General features: G+C 40.2%; 1 protein-coding gene across 2 annotated transcripts in view; it reads left to right on the top strand.

The window, feature by feature from the left end:
• LOC127447306 (ankyrin repeat domain-containing protein 11-like) overlaps window positions 1–16603 on the top strand; it is a 178989-nt gene extending 162386 nt beyond the window's left edge. For both annotated transcript variants that reach the window (XM_051709093.1, XM_051709101.1), the window contains exons 5-13: window positions 814–987; window positions 1932–2132; window positions 3226–3368; window positions 3500–3647; window positions 3756–10771; window positions 11226–11324; window positions 11710–11853; window positions 11958–12050; window positions 12419–16603. In XM_051709093.1, coding sequence (XP_051565053.1) covers window positions 814–987; window positions 1932–2132; window positions 3226–3368; window positions 3500–3647; window positions 3756–10771; window positions 11226–11324; window positions 11710–11853; window positions 11958–12050; window positions 12419–12604 — 8204 coding nt within the window. In that variant the 3' untranslated portion in view covers window positions 12605–16603. The remainder of the gene's footprint in view (window positions 1–813; window positions 988–1931; window positions 2133–3225; window positions 3369–3499; window positions 3648–3755; window positions 10772–11225; window positions 11325–11709; window positions 11854–11957; window positions 12051–12418) is intronic.
• The last annotated feature ends 4229 nt before the right edge of the window (window positions 16604–20832 follow it).

Raw genomic sequence — 20832 nt, 5'->3', positions numbered from 1 at the left:
CGTTCGCTGTCTGGCTTCCTCCCTTTATAAATTATGTTTGTGGCCTTGAGCAAATCACTATGTTGAGAACAACAAGCTGGTTTGTAGATCTTCCATAGATTAGACAAGAGCACAAAGCTAGTTGACAGGATTGTTGTCCGTTTTATAGGTGTTAACAGCACAGGAACGTTTGTCTCTGTGTGTGTGTGTGTGTGTGTGTGAGACATTTGCTTGGGGGTAGTACAGTGGGAGGGCTGTTCTCATGCTTGCCATTTTCCACTGTAAGTTGATAGCACGCGTGAGACTTGTGTATTGAACTGGATGGCTGCATTGTGAGGCAGATATGTTGACACTGACATACTGAGAATAATTGATGACCGTTTCTGTGATGAGCAGCTGCTTTTGTCCACTCGCGGCAGTGACCTTGCCTTAGCCACGTTGAATTGTGAACACCGGCCATTTTGTAATCGGTGACAGCCTGCCAAGTCATACCCTTAAAGAAACACACACACTAGACTGGCAGTGGAGGGCCCACCCTCCTCATGGGGCCTCTGGGTAATCTCACTCAATGGCTGCTGCCACCAGTAGGATTTCAAACTGTAGACATGGGCAGAGCAGTCGGTTATTACCCGAGAGATCTAGGTTTTGCTAGATCTTCAGACGCTAATAAAGAGGGCACAGACAGAATTGCACTTTATGCATATTAACTTGTGCTAGCTTACCTAGAGTCATTATGAAGGTCACAAAAGTGAGCATAATGGAAATTGTGTCTGTCCACAAGTGCGCATGAGGCTGGTTTGTGGTTTAATATGCACATCTTTTCTCTCTCAACAGAAAAACAAGGTCCAGAGCGGAAGCGCATTAAAAAGGAGCCCACTAACACCAGGAAGTCAGGCTTGCCGTTTGGAATGGGCATGCCAGGGATCCGGGCCGGGTACCCCCTCTCCGAGCGGCAGCAGGTGGCTCTTCTCATGCAGATGACGGCGGAGGAGTCCATAAACAGTCCAGGTGCGTGTTTGTCATGGGCACCACGTCTCAGGCTGTTTCAGAAGCTTCCACTGTCCCAGCTGCACTCTCAAGCAATGCTTCATTTAAACACCACAGCACTTAATTAGAATTCAATTAAACAAGATAACCCTCATCAATTCCCATTACTTCAGCGAAATGGACCTCTGTAATCTTAACCCACTGATGTTCATCAGCCCTCCAGGACTGTTGATGGAGCAACAAAAGATATGATTGTGCTACTCCAAAATGAATTGTCTTCAATTTAAATTAGATTTTTTTTTTTTTTTTTTTTTTTTTTTTTGGCTTGCCTAGTATTGCAATCTAATGTTAGAGCTTTATGAAAATGAAAGGTATTGGACTGGGTAGCATTTATTTCAAGTCATACGTCTTTTGGCAGTCTTTCTGTATATATATATATATATATATAATTTGTTTTTTTGTTTTTTTATCTGAAGTTTGCTCGTCTCGTATTATATCACTTTGATTTAGCTCTTCCTCTTCAAATGATGTATTTTTCCAAAACAAAAACAAAGCACTACAGGAAATGGGAGTGTTTCTCCATGCCAGATATTGTGGTGTTCTGTATTTGTCTAAGAACGGAATATAAATATTGTCTGAAAAATATATTTATTGGCTGTTTTTTATTTTATTAAAATTTTTTATTGCTAATGCATTTTCTTATTTACCTTTAGTAATCTGTAAAAATGTTCAGCTATGGAAATGTATGCAAATCCAAGGGGTTAAATTAAAATAAGGATTTTGTCTAAATTAGTGAAGATGTGAAAGTAGGCAGAAAACATGGCATGTACCATTTGCTGTGTTTGTGGCACAAGACTGCCACCCAGTTGTTAAAGCAAACTGTACAGTCAATTATTGTTACCATCTCTTTTACTGTTAGTAATTTGTGGCTGCAAATATTTAGCATTACTGATATTTCTGTACAGACACAACACCAAAGCACCAGTCACAGTCAAGTCTGGGTCAGAAGGGAACACCAAACTCTGCATCAAAAACCAAAGACAAAGTGAACAAGCGGAATGAGAGGGGCGAGACACGGCTGCACCGGGCGGCTATACGTGGGGAGGCGCGTCGTGTGAAGGAGCTCATTAACGAGGGGGCTGATGTGAATGTAAAAGATTTTGCAGGTAAGGGGAGCCATCAGAGATGTTTCTCACCTGACATTCCTCCATCATAATCTTTAACATGCTCTTAAGTAGAAAAGTATAGTGGTTCTCAAGCTGTGGTCCGTGATGGGTTCCAAGTGGTCCGCAAGTTGATTGATTGATTTAAAAAAAACAAAATGACAATTTGTAGTGCGTGTAAATACCACTACCCTAACAGCCCATTCATTGGCACCCCAATAGTCTAATGGAACTAGACAAAACTACAAAACAATGCATTATAAAAATTGGAGAAGTGGCATGGAGAATAATGGTATTAAATTGACTTTTATTGTGAGTGACTCAAGTTCAAATCCACCTTTTTTCAAAGCCAGGCATTCTGGTACATCAGACGCAATGCATGCTTTTAAGTACTGTACCAATAACTTCGCGTGTGTTTCTTCCTTCTGCCTGTGATGTGTTTAAGTTAAGGTGCACATCCTCTCTCATGCCCATTATTGACGAAAAGGAAAGTTGATTTTTCCAACACAATAATTATACTAGCCTGTATACTGTATATATTTACTTAACTATTATACACTGTGGTGCAAATAGTATCTACCATTACCACTGTACTTCAGAGGGCAAATAGCATCTGCCACTGTAAATAGCTTCTACAAAAAGGAACCTAAATAAATAAAATAATTGTAATTGACAATCTTCTTAAAACAGTAAATAAGCTGATTATGAAAACATATGTTTTATGATACTGTTTGTATTTCTCACTTCAGTACCGTAAGTGACCGTTATCTGTCAGTGTACACATTCATTCATTAGCTAAATTTCAATGAAGTATGAATGAAAGTCAATTTCAATTAAATAAGAACAATACAGCAGTCTAACCAAATTATTGATCAGTGGTTCAAGAGAGGATCTGTAAAAAATGATATTGGTGTGGTCTGCTATTTTTGTTTTACTGTTGAAGTGGTCCGCCACCTGAAAATAATTTGAGAACCACTTGAATAGTATACAAGTTGTGATTCCCATTAAAATTCAGGGTTAAAAGTACAACATACAAAATAAATTTGAAAAGAATAGTATGAGCAGACATCTAAGAGTGGAATGCTGTTTATTTCAGGCTGGACCGCACTGCACGAGGCTTGCAACAGAGGGTATTACGATGTGGCCAAGCAGCTGTTGGCAGCAGGGGCCGAGGTTAACACAAAGGGCCTGGATGACGACACGCCTCTACATGATGCGTCTAACAATGGTCATCTTAAAGTAAGCACCTCACTGAGCGCGCACACTGGTAAAACAGACATTCTTGGTGATGACTCAACACAATATCATTATTGTAAGATTTTTATTTGGTATATTGAACTTGATGTGTGACCCTTATTCTGGCTTTGTAGGTAGTGAAGCTGCTGTTACGGTATGGAGGTGATCCTTGTCAAAGCAACAGAAGAGGGGAGACACCATTAAAAGTGGCAAATTCCCAAACAATGCTTAATCTGTTGCTGGGAAAAGGCACTTACACCTCCAGTGAAGAGAGTTCTTCAGGTGTGTATGGTGGAATTATTGTGTAAGCGTATGGCATAATTTCATAAAGGAAATGTTTGCCATATAGGAGTCCAGTTTGCTAATATTAATACTTTTGTATATCAACAGATTCATCAGAGGAGGAAGATGCCCCATCATTTGCCCCATCCAGCTCTGTTGATGGCAATAATACAGACTCAGAGTTTGAGAAGGGCTTAAAACTGAAAGGGAAGGGCATGGACCCACCCAAATCCACCACTACTCCTGTCAAGGACGAGTATGAATTTGACGAGGATGACGAAGAGGAGCGCGTCCCACCTGTGGATGACAAGCATCTGCTCAAGAAGGAGTTCCGTAAGGATCCTGTCACCAAGACCAACAACTTTATCTCCATACCCAAGATGGAGGTTAAAACCTATTCCAAAAGCAACTCGCTAACACCAAAGAAGGCTGTGCGTCGGATCCTGTCGGACAGCAACAGCTCGGACGAAGACGACAGGACGTTGTGTTTCACACCCACAACCACACCAAGGCAACCTGCACCTCAAACCAACGTCAAGAGTCGGGACTCAACAACACAGAGCTCCAAGCAGCAAAAAGAGAAAAGTAAAGTAAAGAAGAAGAGGAAGAAGGAGACAAAAAATAATGTCAGTAAGGAGGTGCGCTTTGGTAAAGTGAATGACAAGTTCTGCACCTCAGACTCTGAGATCGGGGACCTGGAGAGCGAGGATGATAAAGGCTCTATGCAGAGCTCAAACTGTGTAAAGGACTCTTCTACTTTGAGCCTCAAAGAACCCTTTGTTTTTAGCTCTCTTTCTGCATCATCTTCATCCTCCTCGCATGGGAGTCTGAGTTCGCAGAAACACACACAGTCTCTGGCAGAGCAGCACCCAAAGCAGTGGAGGACAGATGGGTGGAAAACTGTGTCCTCCCCAACATGGTCTGATGTCAGCTCCCTCTCTGACTCTGTCAGAACTAGGCTATCCAGCGAATCTGACTACTCTTCTGCTGACTCAAGCGTTGAGTCTGTGAAACAGGTGAAAAGGAAGGTGCAAGATAACCGAAAGAAAAACAACATGCATGCCAGTACAATAGACAAAAAGAACTCTGAGTTTTACAAGAACTCAAACATGGATGGTGCCATTTCCAAAACAGATAAAGACGGAAAGGTGTTGAAAAAACACAAAGTGAAACACAAACACAAAAATAAGGAAAAAGATAAGGCTCCAAGTGTGGTGTTGAGTCAAGACATGAATGAAAAATTTGTCAAGAGCTTTTCTTTTGACTTCAATGACCCGAGGCAGAAGTCGCTCATTGTTGAGACAGAGTCACCTTCTGAAAATAGGGTCAAACTTTCCAAACATGATAAAGATCATTTTAAGAAGGAAGACAGACTGTCTAAGGGTAAATCTGAAGACAAGGACTGGCCAAGTAAAGAAACTCAAAGGATCACCAAGGAAGAGAAGTCAAAGAAATCAAAGGAGTCCAACAAGGAAAAAGTGAGCAAAGAAGAGAGGGACAAAGCTTTGAAATCTGAGAAGGAGAGAAACATCAAAGACAAGGTAAAGGAGGAGAAACAGAAAGCTCATAAGGATGATAAAAAGAAAAAGTCTAAGGATAAATCTGTTAAAATAGATAAAAAGAATGAGCAAAAAGAAGACAAACATTTTAAATCTGAAAAAAATACTAAAGAAGAGAAGGAAAAGTCAAAAAGGGATAAGACCATTAAGGAAGATCCTGATTATGATGATTATGATTTAAAAAATCATTTATTAGAGGACTCGAAGATGAGTGCATCAGATGATCCCCATGATCGGTGGCAATCCGACATGTCTTCTGACAGTTCACTTTATGGGGATGATAGCTGGGATGCCCCTGTGAAAGAATACAAAGCCAATAATGCTGTCAAGTTAATTGTTGAGACAGTAAAGGAGGAAAGCAGGGACCGGAAAAAGGAGAATAAAGTCAAAGATAAAAAGCCAGATCATGGGGAAAAGCGTCCTGAAAAGGAAACTGCAACAAAGAAGAAAGACAAGGAGTTCTCTGACAAGAATACTGACAAGAAAAAAGACTGGACGGACAAACAAAAGATAAATTCTGGTCAGTCTTTGGAAAAGGAGAAGAAACGAAAAGAATCAGCAGAGGGTGTCAAAGAGAAGAAAGAGAAGGATGCTGTGGACAGCTGCAGAGACAGAAAAGATTCCTATGAGTTCACTAAAGAGAGGAAAGACTCCAAAACAAAACAAGAATCCTTGAGAGATGACTATGGTAGTGAGGCTTTCTTTAAAGACAAATCAGAGAGTGAAACCATCTGCAAATCTGATCCAAGGGAGAGGAACCACTCAGGAAAAGACAGGGAGAAGAAAATGGATGGTGTGGAAAAGAAAGAGAAGTCAAAAGGAGAAAAACACAAGGACAAGCCTAAGGACAGAAATTTGGACCAGGAAAAAGAGAAACCTGAGAAGAACTCAATTGAGAGATCAATGAAAGAGAAAGATCTAGAAAGAGCCTCCAAAGACAAGCGGGATGGAGCTAAAGAAAAGCATAAAGATTCTAATAGCAAGGACAAAGAAAGGAAGATGTCATCTGAGCAGAATAAAGATAAGAAAGAAAAGAATAACCAGGACAAACATGCTGACAGGGAAAAAGATTTCCTGGAATTTAAGAAAGAGGAGAGAAAACCTGAAAAAGTGAGAGAGAAGACATGGTATACAATTGCTGATATTTTCACAGACGAGAGTGAAGATGAAGATGACAATTATAATGGAGGTGTAGCAAAATTAAGTGACTCTCTCGGACTGTCAGACTCACACAAAAAAGATTCCACACCTGACCGAGATGAAATGGATCATTTTCAAACAGATAAACACAAGAAATACTCTGTAGATGTGAAACCACATTCCACAGAAAAACAAAAAGAAAAGGAGCATAAAGTTAAGAAAAAAGAGAAGGCATCTGATGCAGGAAAAGAAAGAAAAGCCTCCATGGAAAAACACAAAGATAAAAAAGACAAAGATTCAACTGACACAAAACACAAGGAACGTAAGGACAGAGCATCTGTGGATTCAAATCAGGACAAGAAAAGCAAGCAGAAACTTGACAAGAGAGATGTCAGTGAGGAAAAGTGCAAAAGCAAATACAAAGACAAGCCAGAACACTTAAAAGACAGAAAACCCTCAAAAGGGAGTGGTGAAAATGAGAAATCCTTGTTAGAAAAACTCGAGGAAGAGGCCATGAATGATTATAAAGATGATTCTAATGACAGAAACAGTGAAATTTCATCAGACAGTTTCACAGACAGAGGTCATGAGCCTGTCCTAAGCAGCTTCTATGACTCCTCCAACATCAGCATACCTGACATGTCTGAGGAGAGAAGGGAGTCATTATCCATCACCAATCCGCAGGAAAAGTTCAGAGAGAAAGAGAGGCACAGACATTCATCATCATCATCATCCAAAAAGAGTCATGACAAGGATAAGGAGAAAGTAAAGAAAGAAAAGGGGGACAAAAAGGACAAGTCAGAGGAGATCAGAGAATCTTATGGCCGCAGAGAAAGCTTGCCCTTTGACAAAGAGCCCATGCCATTGGAGGCTGACCCTTACACTTTTCCATATGGTTCCAAAGTGGATGGAGAGGATGACTTGGAAAAGACACTGGAGTTTGAGAAGGAGATGTCCAAAAAGGACAAGATAAACAGTCTCATGAACAGTGAGAAAATAAAAGATAAAAAAAAGAAAGAGAAACACAAGGAAAAAGTGAAAGAGGAAAAGCATAAATATTCAGATGGCTTTGGGTCCTTCAGACACTCCAAAGAAGAACAAAAATATTGTTTGAAAGAAAACACTCAAGTCACAAGTCTTAAAGAGAAATCTAAAGAAGACTCTAAATTTGATGGGAAAAACAAGGAGAGAAATAAGGACATCATAGACAAAGACTTTAACAAGGCAAAGGTCAAAGATGAGAATGACAAGTTTAGCCAGTCAAAAGATGCCACTCGAAAGGACAACCGCCCTCGTGAAAAACTTTTGGTTGACGGTGATCTCAGACTAACAAGTTTTGGCAAAATGCTTAGTTTAAAAGATCAGGAAATTGAGGAGCGCCATAAAAGACACAAAGAGAGGATGAAACAGATGGAGAAACTGAGGCATCGGTCAGGTGACCCAAAATTCAAAGATAAGACCAAGACAAATGAAGAGTTGAAGAAGAACCGCAATGAACTCTCATCCAAAAAATGTGGTTCAGTAGAAACCACTTTGAAAGAGAAAAAGTTAAAAGATATTGGCATTCCAGCCCAAATGTTGTCTCCTGATAGAAAGTCACAGCCTATTGACAGTCAGAACTCAAAGGACTGGCTTGCTGGTCACCAAATAAAAGAAAGTCTTCCTGCATCTCCACGTCCTGATCAGAACAGACCAACAGGGGTCCCCACTCCAACATCTGTGATCTCATGTCCAAGCTATGAGGAAGTCATGCAAACTCCACGCACTCCATCGTGCAGTGCAGAGGACTATTCTGATATTATGTTTGATGGCCTTGAGTGTCAGAATTCTTCAGCCACTACAATATCCATGAATGCCTGCTCCCCATCCTTCTTCGATAGATATACCAACTTATCACATAGCTTCCAAGAGGGAACATGTATAACACCCGCAAAGAACATGCAGTTACCCCTTGTGAGTCACTCTTCCACCTCTGATGTAAGACCTCTTGAGGGTGAGTTCAAAGCAGAGACAGACAGCTTTCTACGACAGCAACACGTACCAGAAGGAACAACATTTGATTCTTCTGCCTCACATCTTACTGAGGACAAGATTGCAGCTGACAGACTTAATTGTCTTTCTCCAGCAAACTTTTCACCTCCTATTGACATGATGTCCCCCAGACCTGACCTATCACAACATGATAGGGTACCAGAGGAGGCTTCTGCTGTAAATTCCATCAGTGATGGCAGTGAACACCATTCAGGGAGTGTTTATAACAACTATCCCATAAAGCCCTCAACTCCAGTCCATAGACCTGATCCCCAGGAGCCGTGTCTGGATATAGCTGCTCCCCCAACTCCAGCCCCAGCTGCTTTGCCTCCCATGGATATTGACGATCTCTCAGAGCCACACCAGAGTGGGCCCGGTCTAATGCCAGCTCATCCGGTGAGTGTGAGCGACTACTTGCCTCCTGTTGTTGAAGAGCAAGAAGAAGAGGAGGAGGAGGAAGATGTAGATTTTGCTGAGGATGCAGCAGAAGGTAACCATGCTGCAAACGAGATCATTCAGTCTAGAGACGATACCCCCTATTCTCTTGAGATTGACGAGTCTGCCAAAAAGGCTTGGCTGGAATGTCCAAATAGAAGAGAGCCTGATGTACTTCCCATTATACCCACCTGTCCACAGGACAACTTCATGGGAAACTCATGTGATCATGATCAGTCCATGGGCTGGAATTCCGAAGAGCTCATGAAATCACCTCATGAAAGTTATGGAGAGGTTGAGACCGCGGTCTCAAAGATAAGTAGTCCCTATTCACACTCCGATTGTGATCTGCAGCATATCCCAAATGCAATTCCTGTGACGCCGCCTCACTCTGCTTACTCCAGAGTATATTGTCCATCAGAAATCTCTGAGTCTCATTTTGAGATCCACAAAGATACAGTGGAAGACATTCCATCACCAGTAAGACCTATTACAGAGACATTAGAGTCAGAATCCCCCCGACTTGAAACTTTCTTCACTGATTGCAAACCCAATCTTGAGGAGTCTCAGATGGACCTAGAGCCCCCCTGTATGATGCAAGACAATAAACAAGAGTCTCCCATCTATGCTGCTGAGAGCAGCATGTCTATAGCCCCACAAGTCAACCAGGATCCTGTTGTTTCTTGGGCAGATCCATTTTCTGGTACAGCTGATGAATTGGATGATATGGGTCCCTTCTCTATACCAGACCTTCCATTTCAAGAGAAGGAGATGCAGGAGCCTGACATAACCCCAGAGATTGCAGAGAGCAAGCATCAACCTTCTCAGACAAGGCCTCCAGTCATTGAGTCAAGTGAGGATGTTGAAATGATGGATGTTGACTTGCCAAGTTTGTGCAAAGCTCCTTGTTCTCCTACAATGGTACCTCCTCCCGAATCTGCTCAGGATTTGGTTGCTTCCGCATGCGAGGAGGGCTATAGACCACAGTGTGAGTTGGAGCCTGAGCCTCAAAACATTCTAGATGTTCCTCCCATCAAAGAAACAATCCCAGAGGAGAGAGGGGCATTTGAAGTGGATGAGAACAATGGTAACTTGTTTTCTACTGATAGTGAAAAGGACCATGAATACAGGCAAAAAGAAACATCCCCAGATATTTTGATGCCGTCTGTTGTGCTACAATCTCTGGAATCACCAACTGCCACAAAACCACATCCCGTGGTACAAAATCCAGTGGTAGCTTTGGGTCCCTCATGCAGCCCTCATCCTTCTGTTACAGTCCCAACAGTCTCATTGACCAACACCACCCAAGTGTCAGAGACCCTTGAGACAACCGCCAAGTTGTTGGTGACTATGCCTGTACCTGAGGTACCCAAGGAAATCGAGGAGATACCTCAGAGGATGACCCGGAAAATGGCTCAAATGCTAGCCAATCAGAACAAGCAGAATGCAGCAACTAGTTCTTCAAGCATCACCTGCTCTGTATCCTCTCTCATCACCACAAGTGTCTCCTTAGAGAAGGAGAAAGAGCCCATCAGCTCCAACACAGCTCAAACTTCCACTCCGGCAGCACCTGCACTGATCACCAAAACAAAAGGCAGGCCTGTTGTAGATGACGACAGCCAGTCCCAACATCCACGCAAGAGGAAGTTTTCAAAATCAGGCCAGCAACATGTGCAGGTTCAACTTGTCAACACAGCGATGAAGCAGACACGGGAAATGATCCAGCAGACTCTGGCAGTCATTGTGAATGCCATCAAATTGGATGAGATCGAGCCGTACCACAGTGACCGTTCCAACCCCTATTTTGAGTACCTTCAGATACGCAAGAAAATTGAGGAAAAGCGGAAGATTTTGTGTTACATTACACCTCAAGCTCCCCAGTGTTATGCAGAGTATGTGACATACACAGGCTCCTACCTACTTGATGGCAAGCCTCTGAGCAAGCTTCATATCCCTGTGGTAAGCTGTTTTTTTTGTGTTTTTTTTTATTTATTTTTTTTGCAAAGTTTTTCTAGTATTCGGTACATAAAGACTCTTCACCTTTAACCAGGTGCAACAAAATAATTCTAATGACTGGTAATTTGTCTGTCCATACTAAAAGCAAAAATCCTGTGCGATTTCACACAGGCAGTCAGGACATATTTGATGTTTAATATACAGTCTTGTGGAGCAGGATTTAAGACCAATAAGATTTGTGCGCTGTCCTGCGGATTGTCACAGTTGGTTACGACAAACTTTTCTTTGCTTAATCACATTGCATCTGGTTAGAACACAGTGTACTATCACGGTTTATGTATTTCCATTGTTGAGATAAATAAACATTATCCTGATAAACTTTAGTAATGCAAATTTAGAATGTTTTGGAATTATGAGTGCGGTTTGAATGACATGGCAATTTTTCCTGCTGTCTTAGATTGCTCCACCCCCATCCTTGTCAGAGCCCCTGAAGGAACTTTTCAGACAGCAAGAGGCAGTGAGAGGGAAACTCAGACTTCAGCACAGCATCGAGAGGGTAAACTCTTGCTCTTTGCCTTTAGTCATTCTATATTTTCTCTTTCCATTTTCTTCCCACTGCACATCACTTAATTAACTTCAGAAGTCACCCTGTTAGAAAGAATACCATGCTAGCACACCACAAAACCTTTGATGAATCATCAAAGTCTTTGTAATAGAGAAGCAACTTATCTGCAATGTATATTTCAAATAAGTAAGCCTACTGCAGTGTGCGATCAAGCTCCCCATTTCATCTAATTTTCTTCTGATGTAACTTGCAGTCCTTTATCATTTCAAAAGTCTGTTCCACCAGCCTTGTCCCTTGATCAGATGTTTGCTCATGGAGGCACCACTGGATCAGTCAAATGTCCAGCCTCACTCTCTAATATTTTGCCACCTTACAGGAGAAGCTGATTGTATCTTGCGAGCAAGAGGTGCTACGTGTTCATTGCAAAGCAGCGAGAACAATTGCAAATCAGGCTGTTCCCTTTAGTGCTTGCACGATGCTGCTGGATTCAGAAGTCTACAACATGCCATCAGAGAGCCAGGTGAGTCCTTGTTTCTAAGGTCACAAATGTAACAAAGCCTATGACTTTATGAAAATTGTGATTATCATTTTGTTTTGTTTTTTCTAACAAATCTCACCTTTCAGGGGGATGAGAACAAGTCTGTAAGAGATCGCTTCAACGCTCGGCAGTTTATCTCCTGGATTCAAGATGTGGATGACAAGTACGACCGCATGAAGGTGAGTAATTTCCTTTGCCGTTCCTTGTGTATAGGAGCAAAAGGAATCTGTGCACCTCATTCACATTTTCTGTGCTGATTGTCCGCAAAATCGGCGTAATTCTGCGGAGTATATAAAATAATACAAAACATTTAATTAAACCAACATACAAGAGACAGGGATATGTAAAACTTGGTGAATGACAACAGTACAGATTCTGGAAATCTGCGGAATTCTACGGGCACAGATTCCATGCAGGCCTAACACAATTTACATTTTAATCTTGCTGAAATTTGAGTGATTTTTAAGCCTTGAAGGTGTAATTAAGTATTGTAAGAGGAAATACTTTGCATAATCTCAATCGACTCATTGGCATTTTCCTTCGGCAGACGTGTTTGCTAATGCGGCAGCAGCATGAGGCTGCTGCTCTGAATGCAGTGCAGAGGATGGAGTGGCAACTCAAGGTACAGGAGCTGGACCCTGCTGGACACAAATCCCTGTGTGTGAACGAGGTGCCCTCCTTCTACGTGCCAATGGTCGACGTCAACGATGACTTTGTACTGTTGCCTGCATGACACTGACACGCTGAGACTCTGAGAGTTTGGTCTAATATTAATCATCTTATCAAAGAGACATCAAACAGAAAGTTCGGTAAGGGCTAGCCAGTTTGAGGAGATTTCTTTGAGGAGAGAAAATATATATTACATAGAAAAAAGGTAATTGACATACAATTCATCCTTTTCTGCCTGAGGAGGGGACCGTCTTACGGGAGAAAAACACAACTTGCACTTTCATCCTTCGAGTTTTTTGGTTTTGTTTGGGATTCAAAAAGCAGCACTGCTTTGAACCTTATCCCTCCTGTCTTGGGTGATCACAGGGGACAGAATTTTTCTCTGTTTTTCCCCCATAAACTAAATTACAACAAACAAGGAGCCTAAGACAGATTCCTCCACTAGTTTGCGCCAGAACCAAGGGACAGATGGCACAATGGTGGACCCAAAACTCTGAACACGGCCAACACCTCGATGTGCAGGCACAAAAAAAGACCCAATGGGATGTGACAGGAGTGCTCACACGGCCTCTCCTTGTATGGACCCGCATCTACGATAACTACAGCAGTGGAGAGAGTGGCTTTCCTGCTGTACAGCACCCCGTGCAGCCCCAGATCCAGGGCAGGAAGCTGCATTCAGAGGAGGGCTCAGTGCCATAGCGGAGAGGAGAGACTGTGTCTAGTTTCAGGGCATCAGCACAGGACATGAGACCTAGAGTGCCCTCAAAAGGAGGTAACGGTGTATTTGGTCCCACATGCTGGATCAGTCAGCCTCGGATGGTCCCTAAGCCAGGCCTGACATGCCTGCCTTCATACGACCGTGCAAGAAACAAGACTAATGAACAAACATTGCTGTTGCAAATCACAAGGCAATGACTTGCAGGATTGTCTCTTAGACAAGAATTTTTCTTTTGTAATGTTTTTTTTTTTTTTTTTTTTTTAGTTTTTTTGTTTTAGTTTTTTTTTTTGTTTGTTTGTTTGTTTTTTGTCTTTCTTTACTTGGGCATTTCATTGTTCCCTTTCTGAGGAAGTGACTTGAAACACTACAGAGCCAACATTAGTTTAATGGAAAAAAATACAAAACTGAAAAGAAAAAAAAAAAACTTATTCCGTAAATGATGTACAGTTTTTATAATCATTAACCAATGTATTCTTGCTGCCTTCTAGATAATTTATTTTGCCACACATTACTGCACAGTTGTAAATAACTTATGTACTGTAACATCACTCGGTTAAGTGTAAAAAATAAATGAATAAAAGTTATCATTGTATGTACAGTTCACTTTCGGGCAGCACTCCCAACCCCCATCCCCACCCCTCTCATTCCTATGGGCCAAAAAGGTGTACACATTGTCAGTATTTTCAAGACTTCCATGCAAAGTTCCTAATGGTTTCTGTCAAAGGCTAATCGAGGTTAATCTAGATTGTCATCTCCGCCATCATTAGAAAACACAGTTTCCCTCCTGATTATTCTGTCAGGGCCACAACCATAGTCTTCAGATGTAGCAGAGCGATTATGGATTTATTTAAAGAATAGTAGAGGTATATTATTCATCATTTTATTACACAAGTATATATCTTTAAAAAGTATAAACCAAGAAAATGCCTTTATACAGTTAACGTCTCTGATTTTCTTCTAAAACTGCACAAGTCATAAGATAGGTTAGAACATAAGACAAGATTTGATTTAGAGCCTACTTCATTTAGGTTCGTCCAAATATAAAACCACCCCATGAACAGTGTAGTACATATTTGAATTTGTTACACCTTGTACAATCAAATAATGGGACTTTTTTTTTTTTTTTTATCTAGCTGCTCTTTGTTCACGTTACATTCAATATTAATCCACAAAATTGCTCAAAGGTTGTTTTAACCTGTTTTCTCTTCTGCACTATACGACTATTGATTAATATAAATATCTTGAAAGGGTTGGGAAAATTAAAGTAGAATAAGGCCGCTCATTAGTTGTTTCCATGGTTAAAAAAAACAAACCTATAGGCTCCATTCCTGCTTTTCTGTTTAAGTTTTCAGTATTTTTTATAGAGTAAGATTCTGAACGAGCATGATGATAAATATACAAACTAAAGAAATTGCATCAGTCAAAAGTATTTTGTCTCAGTCCCAATGCAAATTTGTTTTTATTGCATGACATTTAGAAGTGATGTCTCGCACCCTTCGGTTTTCAGAAACGCACTGATTTGGACTTTGTAAATCAATGACAGAACACGACATGGGCACCTCCGTTCTGGGACTCTATATTTGCATACATGGGCTCTCTGACTGTTTTTCCCATTGTTAAACATTCTTGTGAATCTCTTTTCATAAGTTTTTATGAGTGAAGTGCACCAGAATTATTTTCAGATTTTATTTCGCCCTTTATCATCCAAGTAAACATTTACAGTACATTTAGATGTTTATCCATCAACACAAAGGGGACAAGTGCAAGTAAGTTGTTTTTAGAAATTGTTTTTTAAAAAAAGAAAAGAGCTTTTATTTCAGATTATTAGATATTTCTTTTTTAGGGGGAGAGGGACTTGAAAATGTGTTTTGATATTTTACCCCTCCCCATTACCTGCCTGTACTTCAGTGTGAGGTGGTGTGATGTTTGCTCAATCATCCATGCTAGTTTATTTTTATTTATTTTTTGTTCAGTTTGTGTGGTTTTGAGTCCGTTAAAGTCCCACATGATGCAGTTATGTATGCGTGCATTGAGTCTGGGTGCAACAGGTGTCATTAGTTCAGCGAGTAATTGTTTTGGATGACTAATGTCCTAGTATTTTGTGAGTACCGTACAGTGCAAAAAAAAGTCTACAGATTCTACGGAATGCATAATATGAATAGCTTTCCATTCAAATTGTTTTCATTTTCAGTGTTTTTTGTTTCTTTTGTGTTGTGTAGTTCTGTCAAAAACCCTTGATTTCATAAAAGTGCATTTGTTGTTTTTAGGTGCATTTATTTCCCACAAAACCGAAATAGTGGCTTGTAAATCACATGGTTTATATGTATCATCATGAAGCCCCTGTATACTTTGGTTTACAAGATACCATGTGAAGTTTCTCTGTTTTCTGGTGAAAGCTGTTTGGATTCCTAAAACTGGTCCCGTTTTTAAAGGCTTGAAATTGTGCAAGTATAACCTGATCTCCATTCTGGGCCTTACTATTTGGGTCCTGACAGTCTTTAAACTTGCAGTCAAATGCTTATAGGCACTCCTTTAAAAAATACTGTATTGGAGCTCTACTAACCATGAGATTGGACAATAGTAATCTTACACATAAGCTTGCCCGTGACTCACTGACCTCCATCTGCAACTTATTACCTCTGACTGATTGCATCGATTGCAAATGAATCCATTTACTTTTGGGTTTTTGTCTTTAGCTAGATTGATTACAAAGTGTCAAGCCACAATATCAAGCCTGGTTTAAGAAATTCACTTTTTTCTTCAGTTATCGCAGATTCTTTTTGCAATGGAACTGAACTCATTGCTCATGTAGAACTCTTCACAAATAGCGAGAAATAACCTATTTATTATCTTTATGACACCTGTGGTATTTTTTGAGTTTGAAGGTCTCCACTGTGTACATTTTCCTCATGTAATGCGTATTCGAGACGTTGTACATAGCTGTAAATAATATTCCAGGACGTTTTGCACCCTCCTCTTTGTACTAGTCTAAACTTGCGTAGAATGTGAGGTTCTAACAGCAACGAGACGTGTCGCGCTCGCTGCCGGTGATGTAACAATGTATCTTTTTTTATTTGTACAATGTAGTTCAATTGTGTACATATTGTTGGAGCAGCTATGGGAGGGAGGGGTTTGTTGATGCTATTGTCAGTGCTGTCAAAGATCCAGTACTTTCACCTTCAGCTGTGTTGATATCCTGCAATTTAAAAACTGAGAAACTAAACATAAAAACTCTTTAACGGAGAGAAATTCAAAATTGTTATTTTCTACACTTGCATGTACAGAGAGCGCGAGAACTGCTGTTGTTCCTCAGAGATTATGTTCGTAAATAAATTTTTGAAATGACTTTGGCTCTTTGATTTCTTTTAGTGAGCTGCTATATGACACATTTGCCACTAGAGGGAGGAAAAATTAAGATTGAGATAATTTGTTCACCCTCATGTTGTTTCACACCTGTATGACTTTCTTTGTTAGGCAGGAAGTTTGCCTCTGTTACCATTCACATCTTTTTTTTTCCATACAGTGACAGTGAATGGTGATGGACGTTACAGTTTATCTGACATCTCTTGAAATTCATGCGGGGTTGGAACAACATGAGAGCGAGTAAATGGTGACAATTTTGGGATAAACTATCCCTTTAAAGTTATTTGAGTTGATTGTTGTGCCATGCAAAATATTTACAGAAAAGTTATATTTCATTCACTAATAGCTTTGACCCACAAGCTAAATTATTGGTTTCAGTCATTTGTCACTTTGTACTCCAGTTAATATACTAATCAAAGAGGAGTTATTTTTAAAAGTCAGACACATACAAAAAGCTATCAAACATTTCTAAGAAAAACGATACAGTTGATTTAAAGGGATAGTTCACCCAAAATGAAAATTCTCTCATCATTTACTCACCCTCATGCCATCCCAGATGTTTATGACTTTCTTTCATCCGCAGAACCCAAATTAAGATTTTGAGAGGAATATCTCAGCTCTGTAGGTCCATATAATGCAAATGAATGGGGATCAAAACTTTGAAGCTCCAAAAAGCACATAAAGGCAGCATAAAAGTAATCCATAAGACTCCAGCTATTCAATCAGTGTCTTCTGAAGCGATCCAATCAGTTTTGGGTGAGAACAGACCACCAAATAACTCATTTTTCACTGAGTATCTTGCCATTTCAGTCTCTTAGCACCCATCATGATTTCAAGCTTGATTACACTTCCTTCCTAGTGCTTGACGCATGCTCAGAGTGCTAAATGGCGCTGTTATATTTTGGTCTGTCCCCACACAAAAGCGATTAGATCTCTTCAGAAGACATGGATTAAACCACTGGAGTCGGGGGCCTGGGTAGCTCAGTGAGTAAAGACGCTGACTACCACCCCTGGAGTTTGCGAGTTCGAATCTCAGGGCGTGCTGAGTGACTCCAGCCAGGTCTCCTAAGCAACCAAATTGGCCTGGTTGCTAAGGAGGGTAGAGTCGCATGGGGTGACCTCCTCGTGGTCGCTATAATGTGGGTCTCACTCTCGGTGGGGCACGTGGTGAGTTGTGCATGGATGCCGCGGTGGATGGTGTGAAACCTCCACATGCGCTATGTCTCTGCGGTAACGCGCCCAACAAGCCACATGATAAGATGCGCGGGTTGACTGTCTCAGACGCGGAGGCAACTGAGATTCGTCCTCCGCCACCCGGATTGAGGCGAGTCACTACACCACCACGAGGACTTGGAGCGCATTGGGAATTGGGCTTTCCAAATTGGGGAGAAAAAAAAAAAAAAAACTGGAGTCATATGGATTACTTCTATGCTGCCTTTATGTGCTTTTTGGAGCTTCAAAGAAAAAACAGAACACACAAGAAAATGTTTGAGTATGAGAAACCAATGTGACAACCTGCCCCAATGAGACATTTATGAAAGACAACCTTCTGCTGAGAATACTGTTCAACTTTTCAGTTTTTATCCAATTTCATCATATTGTTTGTTCAAAGCGAACCGATTCGCTAAAAATGAATCGAACTTCCCAAGGCTACTTCACACAGTCAAACCTTTTTCCCTCCCTCAGTTCATTTCGCAGTAGTACAGCTGTTTCCAACGATAAGGTCCCTAATTATTGAGTTTGAAAGTAAAATATACACTCGGATCGGTAGTTTTAGCTGGTTCCCAAACTTTGCGGTATCGTTGAATCTTTTCAGCGACGTTTTCTTCACGCTCGTTCCCGAGTCTTACCAATGCAAACCTGATCTAGTGCTACTGCCATCGTCGAGGATCCCGAGGGACGCGGTGTCGTGCACTTCAGGATGGGAGTACACCAAACCTGCAGGACTCTCCAACAATTTAGTGACCGAGGTCACAATCACTTTAGTATGTATATACAGGGGCATAGTCATTATAAAAGTGGGGGGACACAGCTGTCAGTAGGTGGATCGCACAGACCTAACACTTACATTGCAGTATTAATATATTACAGTTTATATTAATATATAAGAATGCTATAAGTATTATATTAATATATGCATATTGTTTACTTTTAATATAGTATTTTAAAGATTCATTTATTGCAAAAGTAGCTGCAAAATCTTGTGGAGCACTTGCTTCTGTTTCACATGACAATAAAAGACTGAGCACAAGCTGGTCCTTGAATAAATTATTTAATCAATTGCAATAATGACAATTGTGCACAGTTTTATTTTTTACTCTGTGCTTGTGCATTGTGGTATTTAATGTATCCAAGTGACTCGAGTGTTTTGACTACGTTCACCAAAATTCATTCAGATCCATTTAATGCTTCAGTGACCATTTCTGGTGATGCCACCTGGTGATGTCTTGTGTGAAATGAGTTAGTCACTGAATCAACGATCAAAAGAACATTTTAATCCTGTAAAATGTGTATCTGTACAGTCCTACAAAGAGACTTTAGTAGAGGTTTTAAGCATTAAAAGAACAAAGCAGATCTATCTTTTTCCTACAGTTTGTCAACTGCACACCAACGTAGAGGTAAAAAACAGGAGCTGATATTAAAAATAGCTTTACATATTTAACACAGATCTAGTAATCTGCTTATATTGGCAAAAACAACCGATCAAACTATTACCTCACAAACATGATGTAAAAAGCATACCTTAATGAAGACTTGTGCGCTGATATAAACTCCACTTACAATGTGTGCTTAAAAGAAGGATTTAAAAGATTTAAAGTTGCAGTGTCAGATCTGTGGTTGTACTGCAATAGCGAATTAAAGTACAAAAGTAAATATGTAATACATGTTTGTGTCTGTCGTTGTATTTCTGTGAATGTCATTTTACATATCTGTGACTATTTGTCTACAACTTTGAATTCAGAACACAAGCATTGAATTATTGTCTGTGAGTGCAGATTGCAACATTCAACTTCAGATTTTTATTTTACAAGTATTCACATCATTGGTGTGAGTGTCAGTTTCAGCTTACGAATACAAATATTTATTGTATAATTTCTCAAATTCAAATCTACAAGCTCTCGAGTTGTGCAACCAATTTACCTTCATGCTCATCCTAGTTCCAAATAGCTACTGCCTTGGTCTTGTGAAGAGGTCTTTTTCTTTATGATGGTAATATCATGGTACTTTGATATTTACTATGGTACTAAATCTGATTAATGTGTTCATTTACAGTGGTATGTTATGACAAGGTTTTTCAAATAATACTATGGTACTACCATTTGTACATTTTCTTTTTTTTTTTTTTTTTTTCAGGCTGAGCAGACAAATCATATAGGTAAGAAAATTGTTTGTGATGTTATGATAATGCTAGACTTAAACCTAAATAAGGAATAGCTCACCTAAAAATGAAAATGCTCTCAGCGTTTGCTCACCCTCATGTCATCCCAGATGTGTATGACTTTCTTTCTTCTGCTGAACAGAAACGAAGATTTTTAGAGGAATATCTCAGCTTTGTTGGTCCTCACAATGCAAGTGAATGGTGACCAGAACTCAGAGAGTCCAAAAAGGACACAAAGACAGCATCAAATTAATCCATCCGACTCCAGTGGTTTAATCCACGTCTTCAGAAGCGATATGATAGGTGTGGGTGATAAACAGAACAGTATTTAAGTCCTTTTTAACTGTAAATCTGCAATTTCACATTCAGCCACCTACTGGTAGGGGCTGGTCAAAAGTGGAGATTTAAAGTAAAAAAAGGGCTTAAATAGTGATTCTCACCCACAACTATCATATCGCTTCTGAAGACATGGATTAAACCACTGGAGTTCTCCTTCTGAGTTCTGGTCACCATTCACTTGCATTATATGGACCTACAGAGCTGAGATATTCTTCTAAAAATCTTTATTTCTGTTCTGCAGAAGAAAGAAAGTCATACACATCTGGGATGGCATGAGGGTGAGTAAATGATGAGAGAATGATCATTTTGGGGTGAACTAACCCTTTAAGGCCAGCATCAATATAACTATTGCTTATACTTAGGATTAGGTGTTTTTGGAAACCCCTAATGTTAAACTCGTCCCACACTGTGCTACGGACATAAACGATACATCAAATTATGCAGCTTGTTGAGGCGAGGTATGCTATTTCTTTTTTAAGTGATCAGATGTATG

This window comes from Myxocyprinus asiaticus, chromosome 1 (assembly GCF_019703515.2).
Source record: "Myxocyprinus asiaticus isolate MX2 ecotype Aquarium Trade chromosome 1, UBuf_Myxa_2, whole genome shotgun sequence".
NCBI classification, from domain to species: domain Eukaryota; kingdom Metazoa; phylum Chordata; class Actinopteri; order Cypriniformes; family Catostomidae; genus Myxocyprinus; species Myxocyprinus asiaticus.
This window is presented reverse-complemented; position numbering and strand designations above follow the sequence as displayed.